Raw genomic sequence first — 22,265 nt, 5'->3', positions numbered from 1 at the left:
AACATGTGTAGGCATCTACGCATTTCTGCACGACGTCTCTCGAGATCGCTAGGCGTGTAGACACCCCGGCATATGTAGACTGAGCAAGCACCGTCACTTTGAGGTCTACCGTTTTTCTCTAGGGCCTGTGTCGCGACACGCGCCACAGTCACAGTGAGGGATCGCTTTCCTTTCCCCTTCTTCCTAGGCCCGTTGTACGCCGTTTTCTTCCTCTCCTCTCCGCGTCTGACGTTCATCTATCGTTTTTCTCCGTTTTCTTCGCCGTCGGCTTTGCTGTCCCTGCCGTCGTTTCTCTCTTCCTCGTTCTGCGTCTTAGGTCGTGTATCGTTGCTCGTCGTGGCATCCCTTTTCCCATTTCCGTCGTTTTGGGGTTTTCTCTAGTTCGTCTTTCTCTGCGTCGGCCTCCCGCGCGTTTCATGTCTTGCTTCGGAGAAAAGGTCTAGGGTTCTTGCAGCGTCATCAAGACGTATTAAAATCCCCGAGCCTTGCTCAACGAAGCACGCAAAGCAAACAAGCGACAGCGACGAGACGCGGCGAGAAGTAGGAAGCGAGTTTTGTTGGAAATAGTGCCGATTCTGGGAGCGCCTTTGCGTTTTCGAGCCTCTTTGCACAGAAACCGCTTCTGTGACGCCTGTCTCCTTTCGATTGTCTCTTCTTTTGTCTCCGACCCCTCTCTCACAGAGGGCTTCGGAAGTATACGAAAACCGTTCTCGTCACTGCTAAACAGATTGCTGTCTCCTCCCTGTCTCCTTTGTTTACGAAACTGTGTCTCCTCGGAATCCCCTCGGATGCTCTTCCCTTTTCACGTCTGCGACATCCGTTGCCCGTTCCTCTGCGTTTTCCTCTCCGCTGCGTCTCTGCATCCGTTCTTCCTTCCTATCGCGCAAGTCTCGATTGCCTTCGCACTCACGAGGCCTCCCTTCTTCTCCATCTCAAAGTTTCCGCTTCTGAGTTCTCGCGCTTAAGCACTTCTCTCTGCGGCCTCCCGGATATTCCGCTGTCTGCGTGCCGTGTTCTCGCCTCTCTCCTGGCCCTCGCCTCGCTCTGGTTGTCCTCTGCGCTCTTCTTTCTTCGATCTTTGTTACCAAAATGCCGCTCCGCGTCTCGCTGAAAAAACACTTCTTCGCTCGCTCCGAGCGCGTCAAGTCCGTGGACTTCCACCCTACAGAGCCTTTCCTTCTCTCGGCGCTCTACGACGGCCGGCTCCAAATCCACGACTACACGACGCATGCACTCGTGAAAGAAATCGACGCGTCTCCCCTCCCGCTCAGGTCCGGTCCTTTCTCAGTTCGAACCAAGAAGAAGCAGGCCGGGCCGCATGCAGGGGTCCCATCTTTATCTATATACATATATATGTATAGATGTGTGTATGGATATCTTTGTATCTACATGTATAGATATGCATGCATGTAGCGGTCGGTTTGATAGGCGCGGTTCACAGTCTAGGAAAAGCACTGTTCGCTGAAGACGAGGGAATTCCTCTGGTCGCTGCGCCCGGAGATTGTCGGGCCCACGCCGAAATGAAGCCCGTAGACGGCACTGGTCCTGCGACCTGCAGAGTAAAGGTCCAAGTATTCACATGTAAACGCATGAATGAGTGCATGCAGATTTACGTAAAATATATATTTGTTTGTAGTCGCGGAAGCGTGTAGATGCAAATATGTGGATGGGTATGGGGAAACAGGGAGAGAAAAGTCTCGGAGATAACGCGTCGCGTCAGGAGCGGGGAAAAGGTGTGAAAGGGACAATCTAGAAAAAAGCAGAGGAGCGCGATTGCAGCGTTTCGGGTGTCAAATGCGGCTTTCCGGGTTTTTGGTGTGATGTGTCGGGCAGAACGGCGAAATTTATTGTCAAGCGGCAATGGATGATCTGCGGTGGAGACGACTGCGCACTGCGCGTGTTCAACATCCACACGCTGGAGAAAGTGAAGGAAATCCCAAACGCTCACGGCGACTACATTCGGCACATCTCCGTCCACGTCTCGAAACCCCTCGTTCTCTCCTCCTCCGATGACATGACGGTGAGTGATGTGCCGATCGTTTTGCGGCGTGAAACGCGCGCGGTTTTCGTCTCTTCTCACCCTTCGCATCTCGTTCCTTCAGTCGCGTTCTTCTCCTTCGCTCTTTTTCCCCCGCCCGCTCTTTTTGTCTAGCTTCCTCCCCTCGTCTCTCACTGTCTCTTGCCGTTTTGCTCTGGCCCGTCTCTCTCTCTCTCTGACTCTCTGTTTACTCTCGCACACTGGCCTGGTCTATCTCTGTGGGTCTTTCCTTCGTCTCTCTCTCGCTCTCGCAGGTTAAGCTATGGCACTACGAGAAGAACTGGGAAAAGCTTGCGTCCTACGAGCAACACAGCCACTACGTGATGCAAACTCAGTGGCATCCGCGAGACCCGAACCTCTTTGCTTCCTGTTCGCTCGACCGCACAATCAAAGTCTGGGGCGTGCAGGCCCGCAGCGCCTCGCCCTCGACGGCTGCCGCGTTGACAGGCGCCGGCTCGCCTGCGGTCGTCTCGGCCCCGCACTTCACCCTGACGGGACACGAGCGGGGCGTGAACTGCATCGAGTACTCAAAGAGGTGAGGCGGGCGAGACGCCAGAGGGAACAGAGCGTGCCGGCTGAGAGGGGAACGCAGGGAACAGGGACAGCTTGGGCGTCTTAAAACGAGTGTGCAGGATAAGGGACGGTGCATGCCTGCCGCGAATGTGTGGAACAGCTCAAATTTGGAAAACGGAGACAAACGAAACAGATGCCTCGAGGCGGAGCGAACATACGACCTTTCGTCCACTCGACACACACACAAAACCCTATCCGGCGGGATTCGTGCCCGACAGGTGTTTGCGATTTATACAAAAGACAAAGACATCACCATTGGAGATCGGTTGGTACAGAACATGAAACCTAACACTAACTGAGTTAAATAATACAGGGTTGAACTGTGTAAATGGCATTGTGTTTTCTATCGCAAAGGGACTGAGGAACAGAAAGGCGGGAGTCGGGAGGGAAGAGAAACGGCGGGGGGACAGCAGGGTTGTGGAAACGTGAGAGGCGTTTGGACTCTTTTTTGCAGCGGAGAACGCCCGTACCTCGTCTCAGGAAGCGACGACTGCACAGTCCGCGTGTGGGATTACCAAACCAAGCAGTGCATCCAGGTAAAGGCCAAGCTGTTCACGGGGGGAGTGTCTGCATGCAGCTGTCGAAGAGCACGTTTCACTAGCGGGCTTTTGCAGAAAAACGATTTGTCTCACCTCCACACTCCACTTCTCGAAGGCGCGCGGCGGCTGTCTAAAGCGCGTCCGCTTCAGCTGTCTCTCCAGTGCCTCACCTTCCCCCGAGTCTGCCTCTTCCCGTCGCGCGTCTCTGCTCGCTCGTGTAACGCCCATTCAGGCGTCCGAAGGCCACAAGAAAACCTGCATATATATATATATATATATATATATAGTATACGTGTATATATATATATATATAGGTGCCGATGTCACCGTGTAGGTGGATGTGAGGCTGTGTGCGCGTCTGCGTGAGGACACGTCTTTTTTCTGTGTCCTGGGTGGACGTGTCCGAGTCGACTTTGTGGAATTCTTTCCGCATTTCTCGGGGTCTGCAGGTTTTAAGCGGCCACTCGAAAAACGTCTGCTCCGTCCTCTTCACATCGCTTTCCGGACACGTCCTTCCTCTCCTCTTCTCCGCAGGTCAGGCTTCTGTCGGCGCCTGTACCCTTTTCTTTCTTTTCTCTCTCAAATATGCATGCCGATATGTACCGATCTACATTCTCACATGCGTACATCACGTGCATACTTCGACCGTGCGGAGACGCGTGTCTCCGCGTGTGTGCAGTGTGGGAGAGATCCGGTCTCCATAGGCAGTGCGTCCGCGCGCGCCTCCGCGCCTTCCACTGGACAGCCTCTCTATTTTCCTTTTCGGGGCGTGACTGTGCTTTTCCAGGCATCTCTCGAGGCCTACCTTTCGAGAGTTCAGCTGACGTTCAGTAGCTGTGTCAGCTGCATGCAGGCGCGTACTTCCCAACGCGCTTTCTGTGCCATCCGAGAAATACTGGTGTGCGTGTGCATTTCTGTTTTTAGGCGAAGACGCCCAGCTGTTCGTATGGCATGCGCTGACGTACAAAAAGGAGCTTTCTCTGGACTTGAATGTGGAGCGAATCTGGTCACTCTCGCTCCTTGACCCTTCGGCTGCTTCCTCGGCGGCCACGGGTGGAGCCGCAGGCGCTTCGCCGGCAGCTGGCGTCGGAGGCGGAGGCACCGGCGGTCTCGGCGGCCTCGTTCTGGCGATTGGAAGCGACTCTGGAACTCTTGTTCTTAAGGTCCGTCCAAACATACGTCTCAGCTCATGCTTCTACGCGTGTATGTATACCCATACATATGTAGACATATACTCTGGTTCACTTCCCCTTCTGTAGGTGTGCGCATACGTACATATACCTCTATGCATATGTATATATATACATATGGGTGTATGCTTTGAGGTTTTGCTGAGGGCCTTGTATGGGATGTCTTTCTCCTTGCGTGCGTCTGCGTTCAGATGGGCAAGGAGCAGCCAGTTGCCTCCTTGCACAGCGGCAAGGCAGTGGTTGCTCGAGGCTTTGAGATTCTCCAAGTGAACCTCCGGCTGCTGGAGGAACAGCAGTACCAGGATGGCGAGAGACTCCCAGTCGCGTACAAGGAGCTCGGACAATGCGGTGAGTTTGGTGGAATTTGGATCGCAGAAGGGCAATTTAGAACGGCCGAATAAACTGCTCACTCAAGTGTGGAAACCTGTCCGTTTCTTCAACCTTGAGATGTTCAACGAGCCTCAGATCACTCCAACCTAGAACCATACACACAAGGGGATAACGGTCGTAACAACCGATTCTCCCTTGCCAAAATGGACAAGAGCCGAGCTGAAAGGGAGCGACGCGCTGGGAGGCGCCGTCTCGGCTTCTCGTCTCTGCTGCATCCGTCTGCTGTCGGTGCGCTGAGGAAGAGACGAGAAACCTCGAAAGAGGCGCATGGAGCGGCGAGACGCGGCTTCTTAATCTCCCAGCGGCAGAGGGACTTTCTTGTGAGCGCTTCGATTTCTGCTTTCGCGCCCGCAGAGATTTTCCCGCAAAACATCAGCCACCATCCAAACGGCCGCTTCATCGCCGTGTGTGGGGACGGCGAATACGTGATTTACACAGCACAGGTGAGCGACGTTCTCGCGTCAGTGAGACAGAGACAACCGCAAGCGTGGGGAAGAAAAGGCACCCGCACGCGCCCTCATTCCAACGTTTCTCTGCGCCCTCACTTCCCGTCTTCTCTTTGTTTTGCACCCCTCCTTGTTCCCGGGAACGAGGAGATCGACTCTCGACCCTTCTGTGTGCGGCCTTCTTATCTGTCTGTGGTGTGCACTGGGAGGCAGGAGACGCGGAACAGACAACGGAAAGGCATGTCTCGCTGGTGCACACGCGCGACTCTCATCGGTGCTGTATATACACCCGGAAATACGTCTGCTTATGTGCATGTGCATATTTGTGTACACATACATATTCAAAGATGTACGTATGTATGTATGTATGTATGTATGTATGTATGTATGTATGTATATGGACTTGCGCATGGACACATCTGCGTAAATCCCTATATATATATATATATTCATGAGTATCTGTCGTATGGTTTTATGTGTGATTTGTGTTGTGTCAGGCTTTAAGGAACAAGACGTTTGGAAAGTGTGTCGACTTTGTGTGGTCGGCTGAGGGTCACTACGCGATCCGGGAGGAGAACAACCGCGTCCGTGTCCACACGAACTTTGCGGAGACATTTAACTTCACACCGCCTTTCTCCGTGGAGACACTGTGGGGTGGGGCCCTCCTCGCCCTGAAGGCCGCTGACGACTCCTTCGTGTGCTTCTACGACTGGGAAGCTTGCAGGTGAGAGGAAAGGTGCTTTTGCCTTTATCCTTTCTTGTTTTCAGCAATTCAAACCTCAACCTAGTTAATGGATAGACCGCATCTAGCTGATCGCGGCGCGGGGTGGGTTTGACGTCGGAAGAAAACGAGAATTTCACGGTTTCTCGTGTGTCACCCTCGTTTTTGGCGGTCTCAGGTAGACTCCAGAAGTGTCGAGTATTTCCCATTGCCAGGCAAAAAAGCATTCTTGATTTCGTAGACAGTCAACAGGAGAATCGGAAGCTCTGTAGCTATTGAGAGGCGCTGCTACGGAGTCCAAAACCACAACTCGTATTATTTGTCGTGTGCAGTGGAACCGTTGCAAGGCTGTCTCACAGTTCATCCCTGGGAACGCGTAACGCATTGTCGGATCTGATAATGTACTCGATTTTTCAGGCTCATCCGCCGAATCGACGTCGTCGGCGTCCAGCAGGTGCACTGGAGTCCTAGCGGTTTCTTCGTCGCTCTCTTCACGTCGGACAAAATCTACGTGTTGCGCCACGACAAATTTGCAGTCATGGCAGCGAACGCTGCGCAAGCTAGGGAGGAAGAGGGCGGCATCGAAATCGCTTTCGAACTCGTCGACCAAGTAAGGGAACCGACGTGCAGGAGGAAGCCCCGGGGGCGCGAGGAAGAGGGAAGGGAAAACGGTAGAACGGCAGGAGGGAGAGAGACGGCCAGACAGCGAGAGGGAAGGCGCGAGACAGGAGTCAGGACGTTTAGACCTGGTGGCCGGCGACCAGCCCTCGAGGCTCCCCTCGCGTGTGTTTTGCGTCTCGTTGAACAGAGGTTTGGCACAGGTCCAGGCGAGGAAAAGGAACTCCGTTCCTCTCTTTCCTCGTCTCTCAAGCTCCCGGAGAAAGGCGGTACAAACCGGGGACGGAGGCGAAAACCTAACCTTCAGACCCCTCTTCTTTCATCTGTTCACACCCTTACCCTAGATCTTCCTTCCTCTCCTCTCTTTTTCAGGTCGCAGAGACAGCCGTGAGCGGTCTGTGGGTCAGCGAGTGTCTGGTGTACACCACGACGCAAGGCCGAGTCAAGTGCTGGTGTGCCGGCCAAGTGGAGGTTCTGCATCACATGAATGCTGGCCGAGCTTCCTTTCTCCTCGGCTACCTCCCGGAGCAAAATCGGCTGTACTTGATCGACCGCGATCTCGGTTTGAGTGCATGCAGCCTCCACGTGGCCTTCATCGAGTACAAGGTACGGCCACACGGGAAGCCCTCGCGCTTTTCGCGAGGCTTCGTTTTTTACTCTGATAACGGCAGGACGTTTCGGTCGTGGTCACCGCCTCCTCTGAGAGAGAGTCGAAGCCTAGGTCGTAGAGTGCTGTCTCCTTACCGTGGTCTCTCCTTTCTCGGGGATGTGTAGACCTTAGGTTTACTGGAAGTAGCGCCAAAAAGTGTCAAAAGAAAGGTGTCGTCCACGCTTCGTTCTGCTTGTGGTTGCCCACGAAACGGAATAAAAAGAAGTGTAGAGCATCTTCCGACCACGAACTGCATTCAATATAGTCCCTACGCGTTTTGCCTTCGCAGGTGGCGATGGCTCGAGGGGACCTCCAAGCAGCCGCGGAGTTCCTCCCGCGCATCCCCGTCGAGCTCCACGATCGCGCTGCGCGCTTCCTCTTCTCCAAAGGGTGAGACAAATCTGGATCCATAAGGGGTGACAAAGCTCCCGAGAAGCGGGGAGCGAGACAGGTCTCAGGCCAGCACGGGGAGAGCCGCGACCCTGCCGAGGAAATCGGACCGGAGACAGGAGAAGAGAAAGGCAAGAACGACGATAGACAAAGAGAAGAAGAGAGGAATTCAAAGAAAAAGTGGCGATGATCTGGCCGAAAGCGAGGGCGGAGATGAACAAAACATCGGCCACACCGCGCGAGTCTACGGTCGAGATGCTCCAGGGGCGGCGAAAAGGGAAATCGACGGTTTAATTGGAGCCCGTCACGACTCTTTAGGACGACGGCGACGCATAGGGTCTGCTCCGAAGAGACACACTCGGAGAGTCTCGCAGTCATCCGGTTGGCCCGTGTGTCCTTTTCCACGTGCGTGTGTGTGGCGTCAGATACAAAGAAGAGGCTTTGAATCTCGCGCGCGATGAGCAGCTTCGCTTCGACGTCGCCCTGTCTCTGGGGCGCCTGCAGACCGTAAGGCTTTCTGTCTTTCTGTCCTTCCGGTTTTTTTCCTTCTGTTCCCGCCCCTCACAGTTCTGCGCGGTGTCTCTTTTTTTCGCCTTCTCAGTGCGCCGAATTGGTGCGCTCAACGAGCAAATCGACCGCGGAACCGGGCACAGTCTCGGCGCGCTGGAAGCGTCTGGGCGATGTCGCCCTGGAGACAGGTCACCTCGCCCTTGCAGCCTCCTGCTTCCAAGTGAGTTGGACGCGGTTTCGGAAAAGCGCTCTCGTCGCTGGCGGCGCGCTGGTCTTCTCACGCGCCCCACCGCGTCGCGGGTCTTCCCGCCTGCTTTTTCTGGTTTCACCTCTGTCGAGTCGGCAACTTCCAAGTCCTGAGTTCTACTGGCTCCTTCGCACATGACTCTTTACGGGATCTTGCCGAGAAAGCAAACACGCTCATATGGGGTCGAACACCTTCTTGTTGACTGTGGCGAAGTGCTCACTGCGGCAGACGGCGGGAGAAAGGGTGTCTTGCGTTTGGTGTCGCTGTTTGGGGGTTCGATTTGTTCCTGAAATTACACCACGCGAAGGGTGTGGAGGTTTTGCGTGCATGCGCGTTCATCGGAGCGTCGAATCCTGCGCCTGTGTCCCCTCTTCAGGAGTGCCGAGACCACCATTCGCTCCTCCTGCTCTACTCGGCCAGCGGAGACGGAAGAAAGCTGCTGAACGTCGCCGCTTCGGCTCTCCAAAGCAAAAACTTCACGGTCGCTTTCCTCGCCTATGCGCTCTGCCAACGCATCGACGACTGTGTCGACGTATGCATGCATCTAAATAGTCCCATAACACGTCGATCCATATATACATATATATATATATATATAAATGTATATATATATATATACATATATACATATATATATACATATATATATATATATTTCTAAATATGTGCCGGTTTAGGTGCATATTCGTATTCACGATTGTGTACATATGTAGAGGCGTCTGCTTGAAAGGCAACTAGAGTAATTCGTAGGTTTTGTACATGTTCTCGCCGCTGGTGTATTTTGTCGCTTTCTGTGCCTGTTTCTCGACGCGAATCCTTCGTCGCCCTTTGTCTTTTTCGTGCGTTCGCCCTCGCAGGTTCTCCTGGCGGCTGGACGCTTCCCGGAGGCGGCTCTCTTTGCGCGAAGCTACGCGCCGAGTCGGGCGAGCGCATGCGTGAAAAAGTGGCGAGAGGCTCTTGTGAAGAAACAGAGCAAAGGCGAGAAAAGACAGAAGAGCGACGCGCAGAGAAAGGTGAGCTTTCGCCGCCCGCGCGCTCTTCCCTCGCGCCTCTAGGCCCCGCCCAGGCCTGAATGTAGAGACTGGTGGTTGACGCTGACTTGCGTCTTAAACTCGGCCAGAAGCGAGCGAGAAAGGAGGCGTTTCTGAGGCAGCTGAAAGTTGCGCCTTCTGCGACTGCCGACTCGCTGTCGGTCTCGGCGTGTCTCCCCTCCGGCGCCTTCCGTGTCAGTGGAGGTGAATGCGAACGCTCCTCTTTCGCCTTCCAACGCGTTTCTCCTGTCCACTCGCCGCGGCGTGGCGGCCATTCACTGGTTCTTTCCATTCCCCGAACTTCACATCTGCGGCGACATATGTATATATGTATATATATAAATGCAGAGAAAATGTAGATGGATGTGGTGCGTGTGCGTGGAGTTGAGGTCCCGAGGATCTGGGCATGCCTCGTGAGGGGCGCATGCTCAAGACTGTTTTTTCCCTGCCTGTTACCTACAGGAAGCAGAAAGCGAGTGCAGAGGCGGCGGGCCAGCAGACCCCGCGGAGCAGCCAGAGAAGTTCGGCAACCTCGAAGAAGCAATTGAGGTAAAATGCTGGGCGCCGGTGACCGGGGGTGGAGACGGCTTTCTCGCGGGTCGTGGCAAAAGAAAAGAGAAAACGGGGGGACGCGGACGCGTTTGCAAAGGATGGTCTCTTCGGCACATCGTGGAGAAACAGCGGCCGCTTTCCTCGCGAAAGCGACAAGCCGCGTCGGCCTTCCTGGAGTGTATGTACAAAGGAGTTGCTCCAGGTGTGCGTGCGGCTGGTCGAACGTAGTGCAGGCATTTTGCGCGATCAGCTCATGTGAGTGCATGCATATAGGTCCAGTGATTACTTGGTTGTGGCGCGGGATGGAAAGGAAAAAGAAAGTGTTGCCACATGCGCATCTGCACTTCCATAGGTGTGTACATTTCGAGCCGCAGCACGTGTCTGTGTCATGCGTCAGGCACGTTTTTCTGCCATTCTCCCCAGTTGGTTCTATTCATGCCCTGAGCTGCTATTGGCGTGCATGTATAAGGAAGCGTCTGTATGTCTTCGGAGGTGGAGAGGCATGCCTCGCAGAAGCACTGTTTGTCGGAATGTCGTGCTATTGCAGGCGGAGAAGATCCTCCGAGAGCGATACACCCGCGTCGTCCCCGCCTCAGCATTCCCGTCCATGCGCAACCTGCTCGATTTTGACATCGTTCAGCAGATCAACCAAGAAGGCGCGCAGAAGGTGAGTTGAGCGAAAGTTGGTCCGGCGCGGAAACCAGTCAGAAAATTTCAGCTGAAATGGGGGTGAACTGTACAAGAGCGGGGGACGAGCTCAGATCTACCGGAAACAAGGGGGACCAGTCGACACATGACGAGTGTGGAGGCGGTAGAAGCAATAAATCGCGCGGCGACTGCTGCGCAGCTGTCTCTAACGTTGCATATCTACAAGTATACATATATATATATATATGTATATATATATGGGGAGAGAGAGAGCATGTGGACGTGGGGTATTGCGTTGGAACGCGAGGGGGGGACCTCGGAGATCGGTCTCGCGGTTGCTGCGTTCTTCGGTTGTGTTTTCTGCCCCGTGGACCGTTTGTTCCGCTCCATGTTCGTTTTGCAGGTTCGGAACGAGTTGCTTTCGGTTTCCTTGGATGAGCTTCTCGAAGGAGCAACCGACCAGCGAGGCGAGCCGAAGGAAGTGCCTGACCTCCTCGACGCTGGGTCCGCGGGTGGTCCCGTGCCGCCAGGTAAGCTGAGTGGCTCGGCCGCGTGCAACGCGCGCATGCTTTGCATGCAACTGGAAAGGCAAAAAGAATAGTTCGGAGGGCCCCGCTGTGATCCGCTGCTGCGTCAGAGAAGACAGGGGCGCAGGGGGGGATGCCAGGCCAGCTGACGAAGAGAAAGTGCAAATGAGTCTGAGTCTGAGTGGTTTTTGTACCAGAAAAGAGATTCTGGAAGGCAAACGAACTCACACAACACAGGCCTTGCCGGAATTTCCTCTATCGCTCTACTTCTGTGGGACGGCTTCAGTTGCTTTACCACACGTCTACTTACATGCACTTATATATTTACACATGTTTGTGTAGAGGGGTATTTATATACACACGCAGGTTGGCTAGGGGATCAACCCGCGCAGAGAGTTTGAGTCATGTGTGTTGAGGCCGTGTTTCTGGATGAACGGAGGGAGAGGAGAGAACAGTGGCGGACAGACCAGCAAGTTTGCAAACGAAGGCGAGAGAACGCCTGGTGCACGGCGTAGGGGTTTGGCTGTGACATGTCTCCGGAGAGCCGAGGCGAAAAGAGACAGCTGAGAAGCCGAGAGAGCAGCATTTCTGACATGTCTGTCATGGCTTTTCAGGAAACGAGCAGCCCATGAATGGTACAGTGCCTGTGGAAGCGCGCGCGCCGGGTTTCGATGGTACGTTTTTCGTTTTTGAGTCCTGTTCCAGGGTCACTGCCGCAACTCTGGTTTCTTCTTGCCTCAGCCGCGTGGCGCCTGTATCGACTGGAGCTGTCCAAATGCGGCAATCAGTGCGGCCGTCTTGCGCTGTCTCCCTGTTGTTCATTTCCTCGTGTTCCTCGCCCCTCGGGGTCTGATCCAGAACTCGGTGCCCTTCTCTTTTTACGCTTTTAAAACCGTTTTTCTCGCTCCAGCCCCCGTGGGTGCCTCGGACAGGCGCTCTCTCGTCTTTTTCTGTGCGTCGTTTATCTCCTGTTTAAGCTGTAGCCTCCGCTTCACCTGCGTGGACGTGCGTCCCTGTCTGTGTGTGCATGTCTGTTTCCTTTTTTGGTCTTTTCCAGCTACTCTCTCTGGCGCTCCAGCAGACATGTACAAGGTGCCCCACAGCGTGAATGCTGCTGCGTCCCCCGCCGCTTCTCTTACGTCTCCGCATCTTTCGGATGAGCCTGCGTATGGCGCTCAGTCTCAGTCTCATTTATATCAGCCTTCGGGAGTGGGAGGGGGCGACGGCGGGCTCTCTGCCTCGCTTGCACTTCGCTTTGCAGAAGAACCCGCGAAGTTCGCGGCGGTGGAGCCGAAGGAAACCAACCACGCGTCTAACAACTTGAACCTCGACCCCTGTGGGAGTATCCCGCGGTCGGCAAGCGTCGGCTATTCAGACATTCGTAGCACTGTAACGGAGCGAAGTGCGTACACTGGCACATCGAGTCTTGACGGTCAAGCTGGAGCGAACTCGTCGGGTGTCTATACACCTGGTGCGTATGACGCGACGCAAGGAAGTGGCGCTGTGTCGAATCTTGGCCTCGACAGCAGAGAAGAGAGAGAAAGGTACGGGGAAACAGAGAAGAGGGGCGACTGTATGGAAGGCGGCGAGGTAGAGAATTCGGGATCTTACCCCGTGGAAAGAAGTCAAGAACGCGGGCACAGCGAGGACCAGTCACCGCACACGTCTTGGGGCGTACCACCGGTCGTTTCGCCCGGAATTCGAGGTGAATCAGGAGGATATGGCGGGTATGGAGCGCAGCAAAGTGCAGAGGACGCCAACGCCGAGTTGGTGAACGCCAACCAGTTCACGCAATCTCGTCTAGGTGGAGTCGGAGACTTCTATCGCGAACAGAGAGGCGAGCCGGCGGAGTTCCAGCACGGCGAGCCCGAGCCAGGCGCTCAGTTCTTGCAGGACGAATTTGTTGATGTCGCGGACCCCAGTGACCTCAACAAGGTGAGTTCATGTGTGTGTCTCTTCCCCGCGCTTCTCGGCGTTTCGTTTCTCTTCGACGTCCGCGTGCGTTCTCTTGGGTTAACGGTGTGCTGGAGCTGGCGGTGTGGTGTGAGTACTTGCGTGTCTCGCGTCTCTTCTGGAAGTCTGCGAAGCATTTTTTCCCGGTCGTCCTTTTCGTTGTGTCTATATACGAGTTCGCCGCCGGAGCTGAAGACTCGTGGATGCACACATGTTTCAGTTTCGCTGTGAGTCGTTTGCGAAGGGAGGATGCCAGGGCACTCTTCCAAACTCTGCCGCACGTGTGACAGTGTCTCTGCGGTTTACTGCCTGTCTGTTTCGGGTCGGGAGTCTGTCGCTGTTTCCCCCTTCCTCTAGAAGACGGTCCCGTGCGGGCCGCAAGCTTCCAAGGAGTGCGTGTCTCGTGTTGTGGTGCGGCATTCTTGGCTGCTGACACCGTTTTGTTTCTGTCTCGGTGTTGCAGGGCGTGGCCGGCGGGAGCGACATTTCCTTCTCCGACGTTGAGGCGTGAAGAAGCATCCGAGAGGAAAATCTTGTGCGAAGGAAAGCCGATGAGAGAAGGGAAAGGAGAGACGGAAACGCGGCGTCGACAAACTGGCCGTCGAGAGAAGCGAGAGAGACATGGGGAAGGACAAGGCAGTTGACAAGAAGCCACCACGGAAGCAGCGCTAAAAGGCTGGAGAAAAAAGAGTCGTCGGTGGGGAAAAAATCACAGGGAGACAGGCGCACAGGCCCCAGCGGGGGAGACAACGATGCGGAGACGCGCATGCAATGAAGGGATAGTGAGAACGCGCAAGAGACGCGGGAGATTGGTAACGGGGGAAATGTAACAAGAAGGGAAACGACCCCGAGCAGTCGTGAAAGGGGAGTGGAGGAGCTGATCGCGCCGAAGAGGAGGCGATGATTTCGAGGAATTCGAAACGGGGGGAAGAACCAACGGGGAAGAAACGGGATGTGTCGGAGGGAGGAGAGAGGATACGAACTGGAAAGTGAACAGTGGTTGCCAGTGTCCCCGACGAGAGCGCATAACCCAAGAACAAGACGGAGATAGAACGGGGAACAATGAAAATTGACAACGGACTACTGTGGAAAGAGAAGGAAGGGGGTTTTCCTCTGGTTTTTTCCAGGCTCGCGTTTTTCCGTTTGCGACTCGCCTCGAAGGCGTCTTGTCCTTTTACTCGCCTGTTCTTGAGAATTCAGGGTGCCGAGGAGTTTCCCCACGTTTGTCCACAGCACAACGCGTTTTCTCTCTTTTTAGGAAGATAGGGCGACTGCAGAGTTGAATTCTCATCTTGCTCCGCGCACTTCTCTCTTCCACGTAGAGAGCGCACAAGGACTATAACTGTTCTGGTGTATGCACACACGCTCTCCATGCGCTTCCAGAGAGACCAGACTGCCCATCATCCCTAAAGGCTAAGGGAGGTACCCGTACCCTTGTGTCCAAAGTCCAGTTTTCACCAAACATTCATGTAAAACCGCAGTTTAACTGGCAACCTCTAGAAAAACACTGGTCTGTAAACGTTTTTGTAGCTGTGAGGAGATCAACAGGAAACGGCTCGGCAAACTGCGTCCTCGTGACCTGTCGAGTTACTGCTGTCTGGGGCACCTCTCTCCAACTCTCGTGGCACTGTCGACCTTTAGGGGGGGGGGGGCGGGTGAGTTGAGATCCCGAACTTCTCTTGTCGAAAGCACCAAGCTGGAGACGGGAGAAAGCGATGGAGCCTCTATTGGAATAATTCTGGGAGGCGGGACCTCTTCTGCACACCCACCGTTGTGCTTCATACTCAGGTGGCCGTATTAACTTTTTTTAACAGTTAAACTTTAAGTCCATTTTTCGGCTCGGGACGTGCGCGACAACTGAAGCACTGCTTGGGAGGGCCTGTGCGACATTCTGGCTGTCTGTGTTCTCCCAGATCCGGAGAAATGGACTGTGTTTGCCGCTGAATGAACCGCGGTCTATTCTGCTAACGCAGTCCCGTAAGTCCAACGACGTGCGTTTCATGGCGCATCTTGCTTAGACCGGTAGCATTCATGTAGAAAGCAGATGGGCGCGAGTCTGAACCACAGCAGTGTCCTCTGATTCGCAGGGAGATTCCTGGCGAGGCAACGGCCCTAAAGCTACCTCGAAATTCGCGGTTTCGGAATCCCCCCAGCTACGCGCAGGTCCGGTAGCATGCAACTTTTTTCTAGAATTGGGCGCATCTTTTTGAAGTCACAGTGTTGCTGTCCGTGGGATTGCAATCGCGTAACGTGTGCTTGTTGGAGGCAGCGGCCAAAGTGCCTCCAAGACAAGGGCGGGAGGCCGAGAAATCCGTGCCCAAATTCCCCATTCAAAACGCTCGCCATACGTTTCAATCGCTAAAGAGAAGGATAACCACATATCTCATCGTGCGTGTTGGACCGACGTAGGTGGCTCGCTTGCTGTTCCTCCGGAACGGCTCTTCGCGCTGCGATCACATAGCCCTTTAAAGCAGCCGTTCGGGTTTTACCAGGGCGCGGATCGAGTGCGGTTGTGTGCTACGTATGATCACGCCGCTGCCGAGGACAGGTCGTCCTGTTCGAAAACCATGCAGCCAGTGCCTTCATATACCGTGTCCGTTTCAGTAAGCTGTGCAATTTTAGGACGTCGAAAAAGCAGTGGAGGAGAGATAATCCAACCGTCGTTCGCTCCTCGCGTTGTTCCTGTCGAGTGCCCGCGGGCGCCGTGCACTCCATTACTTTGCGCCCCTTGTAGCGCGTGCTTTCTGTCGTTTTAGGAACTCTGTTGCCACATGTTGGTTTGCTTCTTATCTACGTCGTTTGTGCTGACAGCTGCGCTTTATTTTCCCAAGTCTTCAGTTTCCCCCGCCACTGTTTCATCTGTTCCCTGTCAGATCCCCCCCCCCTCCCCCTCAGCGTCTGCTCCTGCACGATGGATTACTCTTACTCGTACGCGCCTTTTGCGGAGACCCCCGCGGGAGAGACCGCTGTGACATTAGGGACATATGAAAATGAGAATGAAGAGCGAAAAGCAGAAGAGGGTTCACCTTCGCTGGCGTACCCAAACCACTCGAGGGTGCCGAGAGTACGCCGGGCCTCCAGAAGGCGCGCAGTGGAGCAGGGAGAAGGAAGTTTTCGTTCATACAGGACACGGAAAATTGCCCGAGGCGCCAAGGTAGATCCACTGATTGTCGCCGCTGGACTTGTGCTTGTTTCCCTGCTGGCATTCCATGGCGTGAGGCAGGTTGTTCAGCGAGCTACGGCCCCGCCACTCCACTTGAAATCGGCCGATGGAAAAACGCCTGCGAGCAGTGCAGTAGCAACGGAGAAGAAAGATCGAGAGGCTGCTCAGAACCTACAGACACAAGCGGGAGGAGTGCATTCTCGCGCTGTGGGCGAGTCTACTCCATCAAAAAACATTATCCAGCATTTTTTCGCTACGATGCCGTGGGGGAAATTCGTGGTGGAGCACTTCCCTGTAGTCTTGGCGCTGTACTCGCCTGTTCTAGCCATCACCTTTGCCATAGCCTCATTTTACCTCAGGGAAGTGCCAGGAGCTATGGATAAGGTTTTGGGCCTCTTCAGAAAACAAGATGTCACTAAAGTGGTCGCCAACGCCAAAGTCCTGCTCGGCAGTACCGTGACGACGCTTGAGTCGCTGGAAGAACTGCAACGGAAAAACAAATAGAGGACCGCGTCACTACGCGCGAAAAAGCTGGTAGGCGGCTATACAAATGCATTCGACGGGGTGGAGCTTCGCTGGCGGAAGCAAGGACCAAGCACTCTTTTCTTGAAATTAACAGAACGGTCGGGTGATGTGCCCGTGGACGTTTTACGTCCCCGGCCAGCAGTTCTCTCCTCTACAGAGTGAGCGAGAGACAACACATGGAGAAGGAAGCTCCACGGTGTAAGGAAGGGCAACATCTCAGGAAGAGGCAAAGGAATATGTCAAAAGGGTTGCCAAGAGCCTGAAGGGGGGAAAATGAGAGGCCACACATTATACCTCTATAGTCATGCACACCAGGGGTGGAAAAGAAGATGGACGCCAGCCTTCCAAGCGCTGGGACGCCTCAACCGATGTGGCAAACTGCGGCTCGAGAAAACAAGAATGGCGACTGAGAAAAAAATGTTAGAAGGGAGATGATACCACGGGGGGGCTCATCAAGGCGAGGTACGTGTGCATGTGGAAGGACAGGAAAACGCCAACGTGCCGGTCAGTATGCGGATGGTGGTAGGCGTTGGTGCCCCGTCGTCGTTGTTTTTTTTAGGTTCTATTGGGAATGCGTCTCTCCTTAAGCGCCCCAGCTAACGAGTTGGTTTTCAAGTCGAACCCTCACAGATCCCAAGGCCTGTCTTTTTCCGATGTGGCGGAGAGCGCAGGTTCGAACCCACTGTATCGTTTGTCATCTTGCCTGCCGCATGTTCGTCTGGTGGAAAAGGCGAGGTGGCGCCTTCTTTGTGAAGCAGAACGCAAGGAACTGGACAAGGCACGGATATCTGGCGAACGGAATTGCTCGCAAGGAATGCGCGTCGCTGTGTGGCTCTGGGTTCGACCTGGCGCGGGGACACTTTTGGCTGCAGTTGGCCAGGACTTGCAGGGGCGTTGCTAGCTGACGCTCGAATCCTCTTCACCGTTGCTGTTCGAGGTGCTTGTCTCTTCCGGAAAGGGTTACTCTCTCCCGACACCCATAGGCAGCGTTTGTTATATGATGCTGTGTTCACCTCTAAATGAACGCAGCTTTTTGTGCTCCTCCTGGTAAATGTAGTGTCGCACTGTTTGTAACGCAGGCGCTGTGCCATTCAGGTCTCCGAAAGCCATTTTTTCATTTCCTGGCTGGGATCAGTCCACAGGCATCTGAGTGTTGCGTATGTGAGTGTACACGCCTCCACTGGTGGCCAGTGCTGTGCAGTGCTATGGACGGAGAAATGGGGGCAGCAAGGACGCCCAATGCAATCAACTTTCGAAGCATCAACGCGTGCTGTGTTGTGTAGTCCTACACTGCCAAGAGAAGAAACACGCTCGAAGGGGAAGGAGGTGGCTTCTTGTGAGGCGTTGTGTGACCGTCAGAATTGTCGAAGGATGCGAGGAATCGTGGCAGTCATTTGTGCGATTCCGTGGACTATTTTGTCTCTATAATCTGCACTCCGATTTTGAAGCCCTCAAGTCGAAGCTTCGGTTACCATTTGGAATCCGTTTTCCGCTAACGGCAAGTTCTAGGAGACGGCACGTGCACGACCTTCATGCCGTCCTTTAGTAAGCGTCTTTTTGGTCACCCACGAAGAGGATCCAGATGGAATATGTCTAGCTAGACCACTTGGGGGGTACCGCATTAAGACACTGGTTCTCTCTATGTAGTACAGACTAAACCGCTGTTGAAACAGGTAGTGCTTAGAATAGGTTACTCAAGCAGCTAGACCACATCCCATCGTCCGTAAAGATACTGGAAAACGTATAGAGTACAATGGATCCCGGTCGCGGAAGCCCCGAAGCCCGATAAGACTCTGAGCAGTCAGGCCATTTTCTGGTCGTTTTGGAGATTGGTTAAATACAGAATGTACAGCACAAATTCGATTCTTGACAAAACGAAAGTTTGGAACCTTTGGGGGGGATCATAGTGAAAGCTAATCGCTGTTAGCCTCTCGACAGCTGACCCATGCCTGGGGATGTGAAGGATTTCTAGCCGCTCGCTTGCCGCTATGCCCACATTTCTCGACCTCCTCTCACGTACACATGGCGAATCCACGAGTTCCCCTCTGGCAGCAGCAGCAGCGGCAATAAACATCCGTTTGCTGTATTTTCATCCGCCTTCACTGTAAACGCGGAGAGAACCCACACAGACACGCCACCGGCTCTGAATGGTATTACTGTTAACACCGCATAATATGCTACACAATACATTTACTTGGAAGCTGTAGTCAGTGAAACTGATACTGCTTTTTCCTCTTCCCCGCACGAGGCCGCGTTTCACTGCAAAACGGGGCAAGCGACGATCGGTAAGTTCTTTTGTCGTCCTCGCCCTTGTTTTTAGTATTGTTCTGCACTGATGCCATCATTCCGGTCTCATAATATACCTTTTGGGATCCGGGGGTGACAACCGTTACTTCGCATGGTCTGCAATGCATTACAAGTAGGTGTTGAAGAGTTTAGTAGGGTGATGTCGATCTTATCAGCGTTGGTGCTGTCCAGAGAACCGTACCGCCATCTCAACACTGTAATGGCAAGCGTCGCCAGTACTTGCGAGTTGATTCGTGAAAATCTGTCCTTAACAGCAGACGACTTTTGTCTCAAAGGAGGCTTCCTTATATGCATTTTCTTCCCTCCCTGACTACGTCGTCACCAAAACGCTCAGACCATAAGTGTTCAATCGTTGGCAACACGTTGATAAGGCACGAGAAAAACGCCCTCATCTTCCCACCACGCGTTCTTCATCAAAAACACGAACGTTTCATAAGCTTTCATGCGCTTGTCCTCTTGGTTTGGATTTAAGTTATGTGTGCTAGCTCATCGAATGCTCTCCCACGAAATTAACGCATATCCCAAAAGGCAAGGTTGCGAGCTTTCAACACAAGAATAGACTGTTGTGCCAGGCATGAAAGTTGGATCAGCTGCAAGACCACAGGCTGTTCTTCCTCAAAAAGTCTATCTATCGCCCGCTCCCATCGTGTGCACAGTATACAATCAAAACGGAAAAACTCTCTTTCTTTTGGTTTTGGGAAATCTCACCACTGTGCCAAAAATTTGTTTAAGCTGCCTTGATCTGTTTTGCGGCAGAGGGTGTGAATCAAATCTGTGGGAAAAACCAAAAAGAGTGGGCGAGGAGCAGTTTGAAATCTGAAGACGACGGCACTGGGACGGCACAGTTTTGGGAGTGCACATGCCTATCCACCTGATTTGTCTGATTTAGAACCACAGCAACACATCTCAGGTGCTGCCCGATAGTAAAAGACAACGTGTCTTTATCATTCCTTCCGTTATTGATTTGCCATTGCGCAGGTCTCCTCGTTGTCTGCATAGTGAACGAGTACATGTATTCCTTACCGCGTGTGAACTCTTCTCTTTTTTTGAACAGCAATACGGCTGTGCTCTATTCAACTGTCTGCTGAGACTCCTCTATTGTGGTCGCCCACGCTACTGTAGCAATTGATGTAAAAGTGAGTTGCGTCGGTGTGTTCACGGTACGCGGAAAATGTGACCACTTGCGGGGAGCTCTGGATGTCTTCAAGGAGCAACGGCGTGTGTCTTCTTATATCATGGTATGTGCCTAAACGTTTTACGGCATGAACAACGTAGCCGACGACAGGAACCGGATTGTTCGCCCGTAAGGTAATCTTGGGAATCAGCCACCCTACCATTGTTGGGTACACAGGAAAAGCAGAGAGAGGGACTGTGACCCACATCGAGCGACAACTCCCCCGATCAATCTCAAAAACGGTGTTGCCCCCTCCGTTTCTGTTCTACTCGGTCAGAAAAACACAAGCGCAAGGTACTACATCATGGTGATTGGTGTTCCTTTTTACGCGTCCCCAGAAGTAACTACGAATGCCGGAGTCGCCTCCATCCACAGCTGCCGCAATATTTTCTTCCTCCACCGAGAGTTTGTTTGCTTACCTCTTTTGCTTCCCGTTGCTTAAGGACTTCTACCGATTGTTTTCTCTTCCAAAGTCCTCAGATGTCGTAGAAGACAACGGAAGGGTGTAAACAGGAAAAACTAGGAAGGACAAGATAGTATTTTTTGCACCCCACCATTGCAAGCTGAAGATATGAAACCGTTTGGGCTGACATCGATCATTCCTGGAATCCCCGCGAGGACGGAAAACTACGTGGCTCTCTCCTGACATGCCTACACGTTTTTTTTTCAAACGCACCAGGCAAATGAGCACAGGCGGATTGCAGAGAGCGGGCAACATTTGAGTGAGAGCGACGACGTAGGCGACGGCCAAGCATGAAACCGGTCAGGGAGAATGGATTCCGACTATCAGGGTGGTGGTAGTAGCCGTATGGATCGGCCAAGTAGCCGAACGTCTAGGCGTTCTAGTTTAGTGAGCAAAGGAGGAGAACATCATGCGCCGCATCCGGGAGTTATGCATTCTAGGGAAAGAGGTGTTCCCTCCACTTCTGGGTTATCTTCTGTAGTAGAGACTAATGTGGAATCCCACAGCACGTCTTCTTTTCCTGGCGGCTCTCATTTCTTTGCAGAAGGGAGCGCCAAACAAGACGGAAGATCGAATTCAGGCAGCCAGCATGGAACCGAGGTCTCAAGTTTGGTTTTCGAGACGGGGGACGGTAGCGCACTGAGCTTTTCAAACGCGTGCATGGGAGTGGGAAGAAGCGACCCGGCACAGACACGAATGTCCAACGACAGCAGCTACAGTAGAAGCCATCTTTGTGCTATGGTGAACCGTAACGAGGGGGGAAGTAGTCGGAGACACTGTATCCAGCTTGTTCATGATGGCGACGCTTCCTCCAGAGACGAGAAGAGACCTGTGTTCTCTGATAGCACGGACTTTTTTGGGATGACAGAGTCTAGCGGATCCTCCGAAGACACCAGCCTGGGCAGACACGGTGTTGGGCATCGAGCAAATGCTTCGTCGTGCGGTATAGTTAGAAACTGCAGAAGTCGAGAAACAACAAACGAGAAATTCTCTCCGTTGCCGGGCACTGGCGTTGGCCCTCAGTATCCAGTTCCGCACTCTGAAGACCACAGTATCTCTCTTTCTTCGAATACCGGGATGCATACTCCGCGCAACACCTCCATCCACGATGTGTTGTCGAGCGGAGGACGAAGCACGATGGAACGTGTGTGTTCCCATCCAGGGGAGTTGCGTTCAGCTGCTGTGGAGGCAAACACAGAATTGTCTCTGTCAGTACAGGGCAGCAAAAGGAATTTTGGTGCCAGTACCGGTACGAGTAGCTTTAGGAGTGCCATAGTAGGGAGTCTTGGCTATGAGGAGAAAAGAGGGGGACGAGAAAGGGAGGAAAGTTCTCCAAGGAGATCTACGGCGGCCTCCGTCTTGACAGAGTGTCAGGACGACAGGGTTCGTGGTCTTAATAGCAGTGGAGGAAGACACACAAAAAGAGACTCTTATGACAGCGGTGTTGAGAGGGACCTGGCGAGAGGGACTTCTGGGGCGAAGCTGGCAAGCAATGGTCGCGAGAAAACAGCAGACAAAGAGGCAAGCTGGTTACCAGAAAGACGCAGAAGCACACTGGAAGAGGATTATCAGGCAGAGGGCGAAGCATCTACCAACAGCAAAGATCGAGGA

The 22,265-nt window shown here is 53.6% G+C and overlaps 2 protein-coding genes across 2 annotated transcripts; both read left to right on the top strand.

The window, feature by feature from the left end:
* Window positions 1-1,089: 1,089 nt before the first annotated feature.
* Window positions 1,090-13,533, top strand: NCLIV_049710 (hypothetical protein; the record flags this gene model as incomplete). Its single annotated transcript, XM_003884523.1, has 22 exons — window positions 1,090-1,271; window positions 1,834-2,020; window positions 2,293-2,573; window positions 3,066-3,147; window positions 3,600-3,684; window positions 4,075-4,313; window positions 4,532-4,688; window positions 5,085-5,173; window positions 5,674-5,900; window positions 6,315-6,507; window positions 6,888-7,121; window positions 7,454-7,554; window positions 7,980-8,061; window positions 8,156-8,284; window positions 8,688-8,843; window positions 9,169-9,324; window positions 9,805-9,891; window positions 10,442-10,561; window positions 10,946-11,072; window positions 11,684-11,743; window positions 12,127-13,004; window positions 13,486-13,533. 22 exons carry the CDS (start codon window positions 1,090-1,092, stop codon window positions 13,531-13,533), a joined length of 3,900 nt encoding a protein of 1,299 aa, XP_003884572.1.
* Window positions 13,534-15,933: 2,400 nt separating this feature from the next.
* NCLIV_049700 (conserved hypothetical protein) lies at window positions 15,934-16,689 on the top strand (the record flags this gene model as incomplete). The annotated part of the gene is made up of 1 exon (XM_003884522.1): window positions 15,934-16,689. One exon carries the CDS (start codon window positions 15,934-15,936, stop codon window positions 16,687-16,689), a length of 756 nt encoding a protein of 251 aa, XP_003884571.1.
* Window positions 16,690-22,265: the final 5,576 nt, after the last annotated feature.

The sequence above is a fragment of the Neospora caninum genome, chromosome X (genome assembly GCF_000208865.1).
Source record: "Neospora caninum Liverpool complete genome, chromosome X".
In the NCBI taxonomy this organism is placed as follows: domain Eukaryota; phylum Apicomplexa; class Conoidasida; order Eucoccidiorida; family Sarcocystidae; genus Neospora; species Neospora caninum.
The sequence above is the reverse complement of the archived record's forward strand: the minus strand, read 5'-3'. Positions and strand labels throughout refer to the sequence as shown.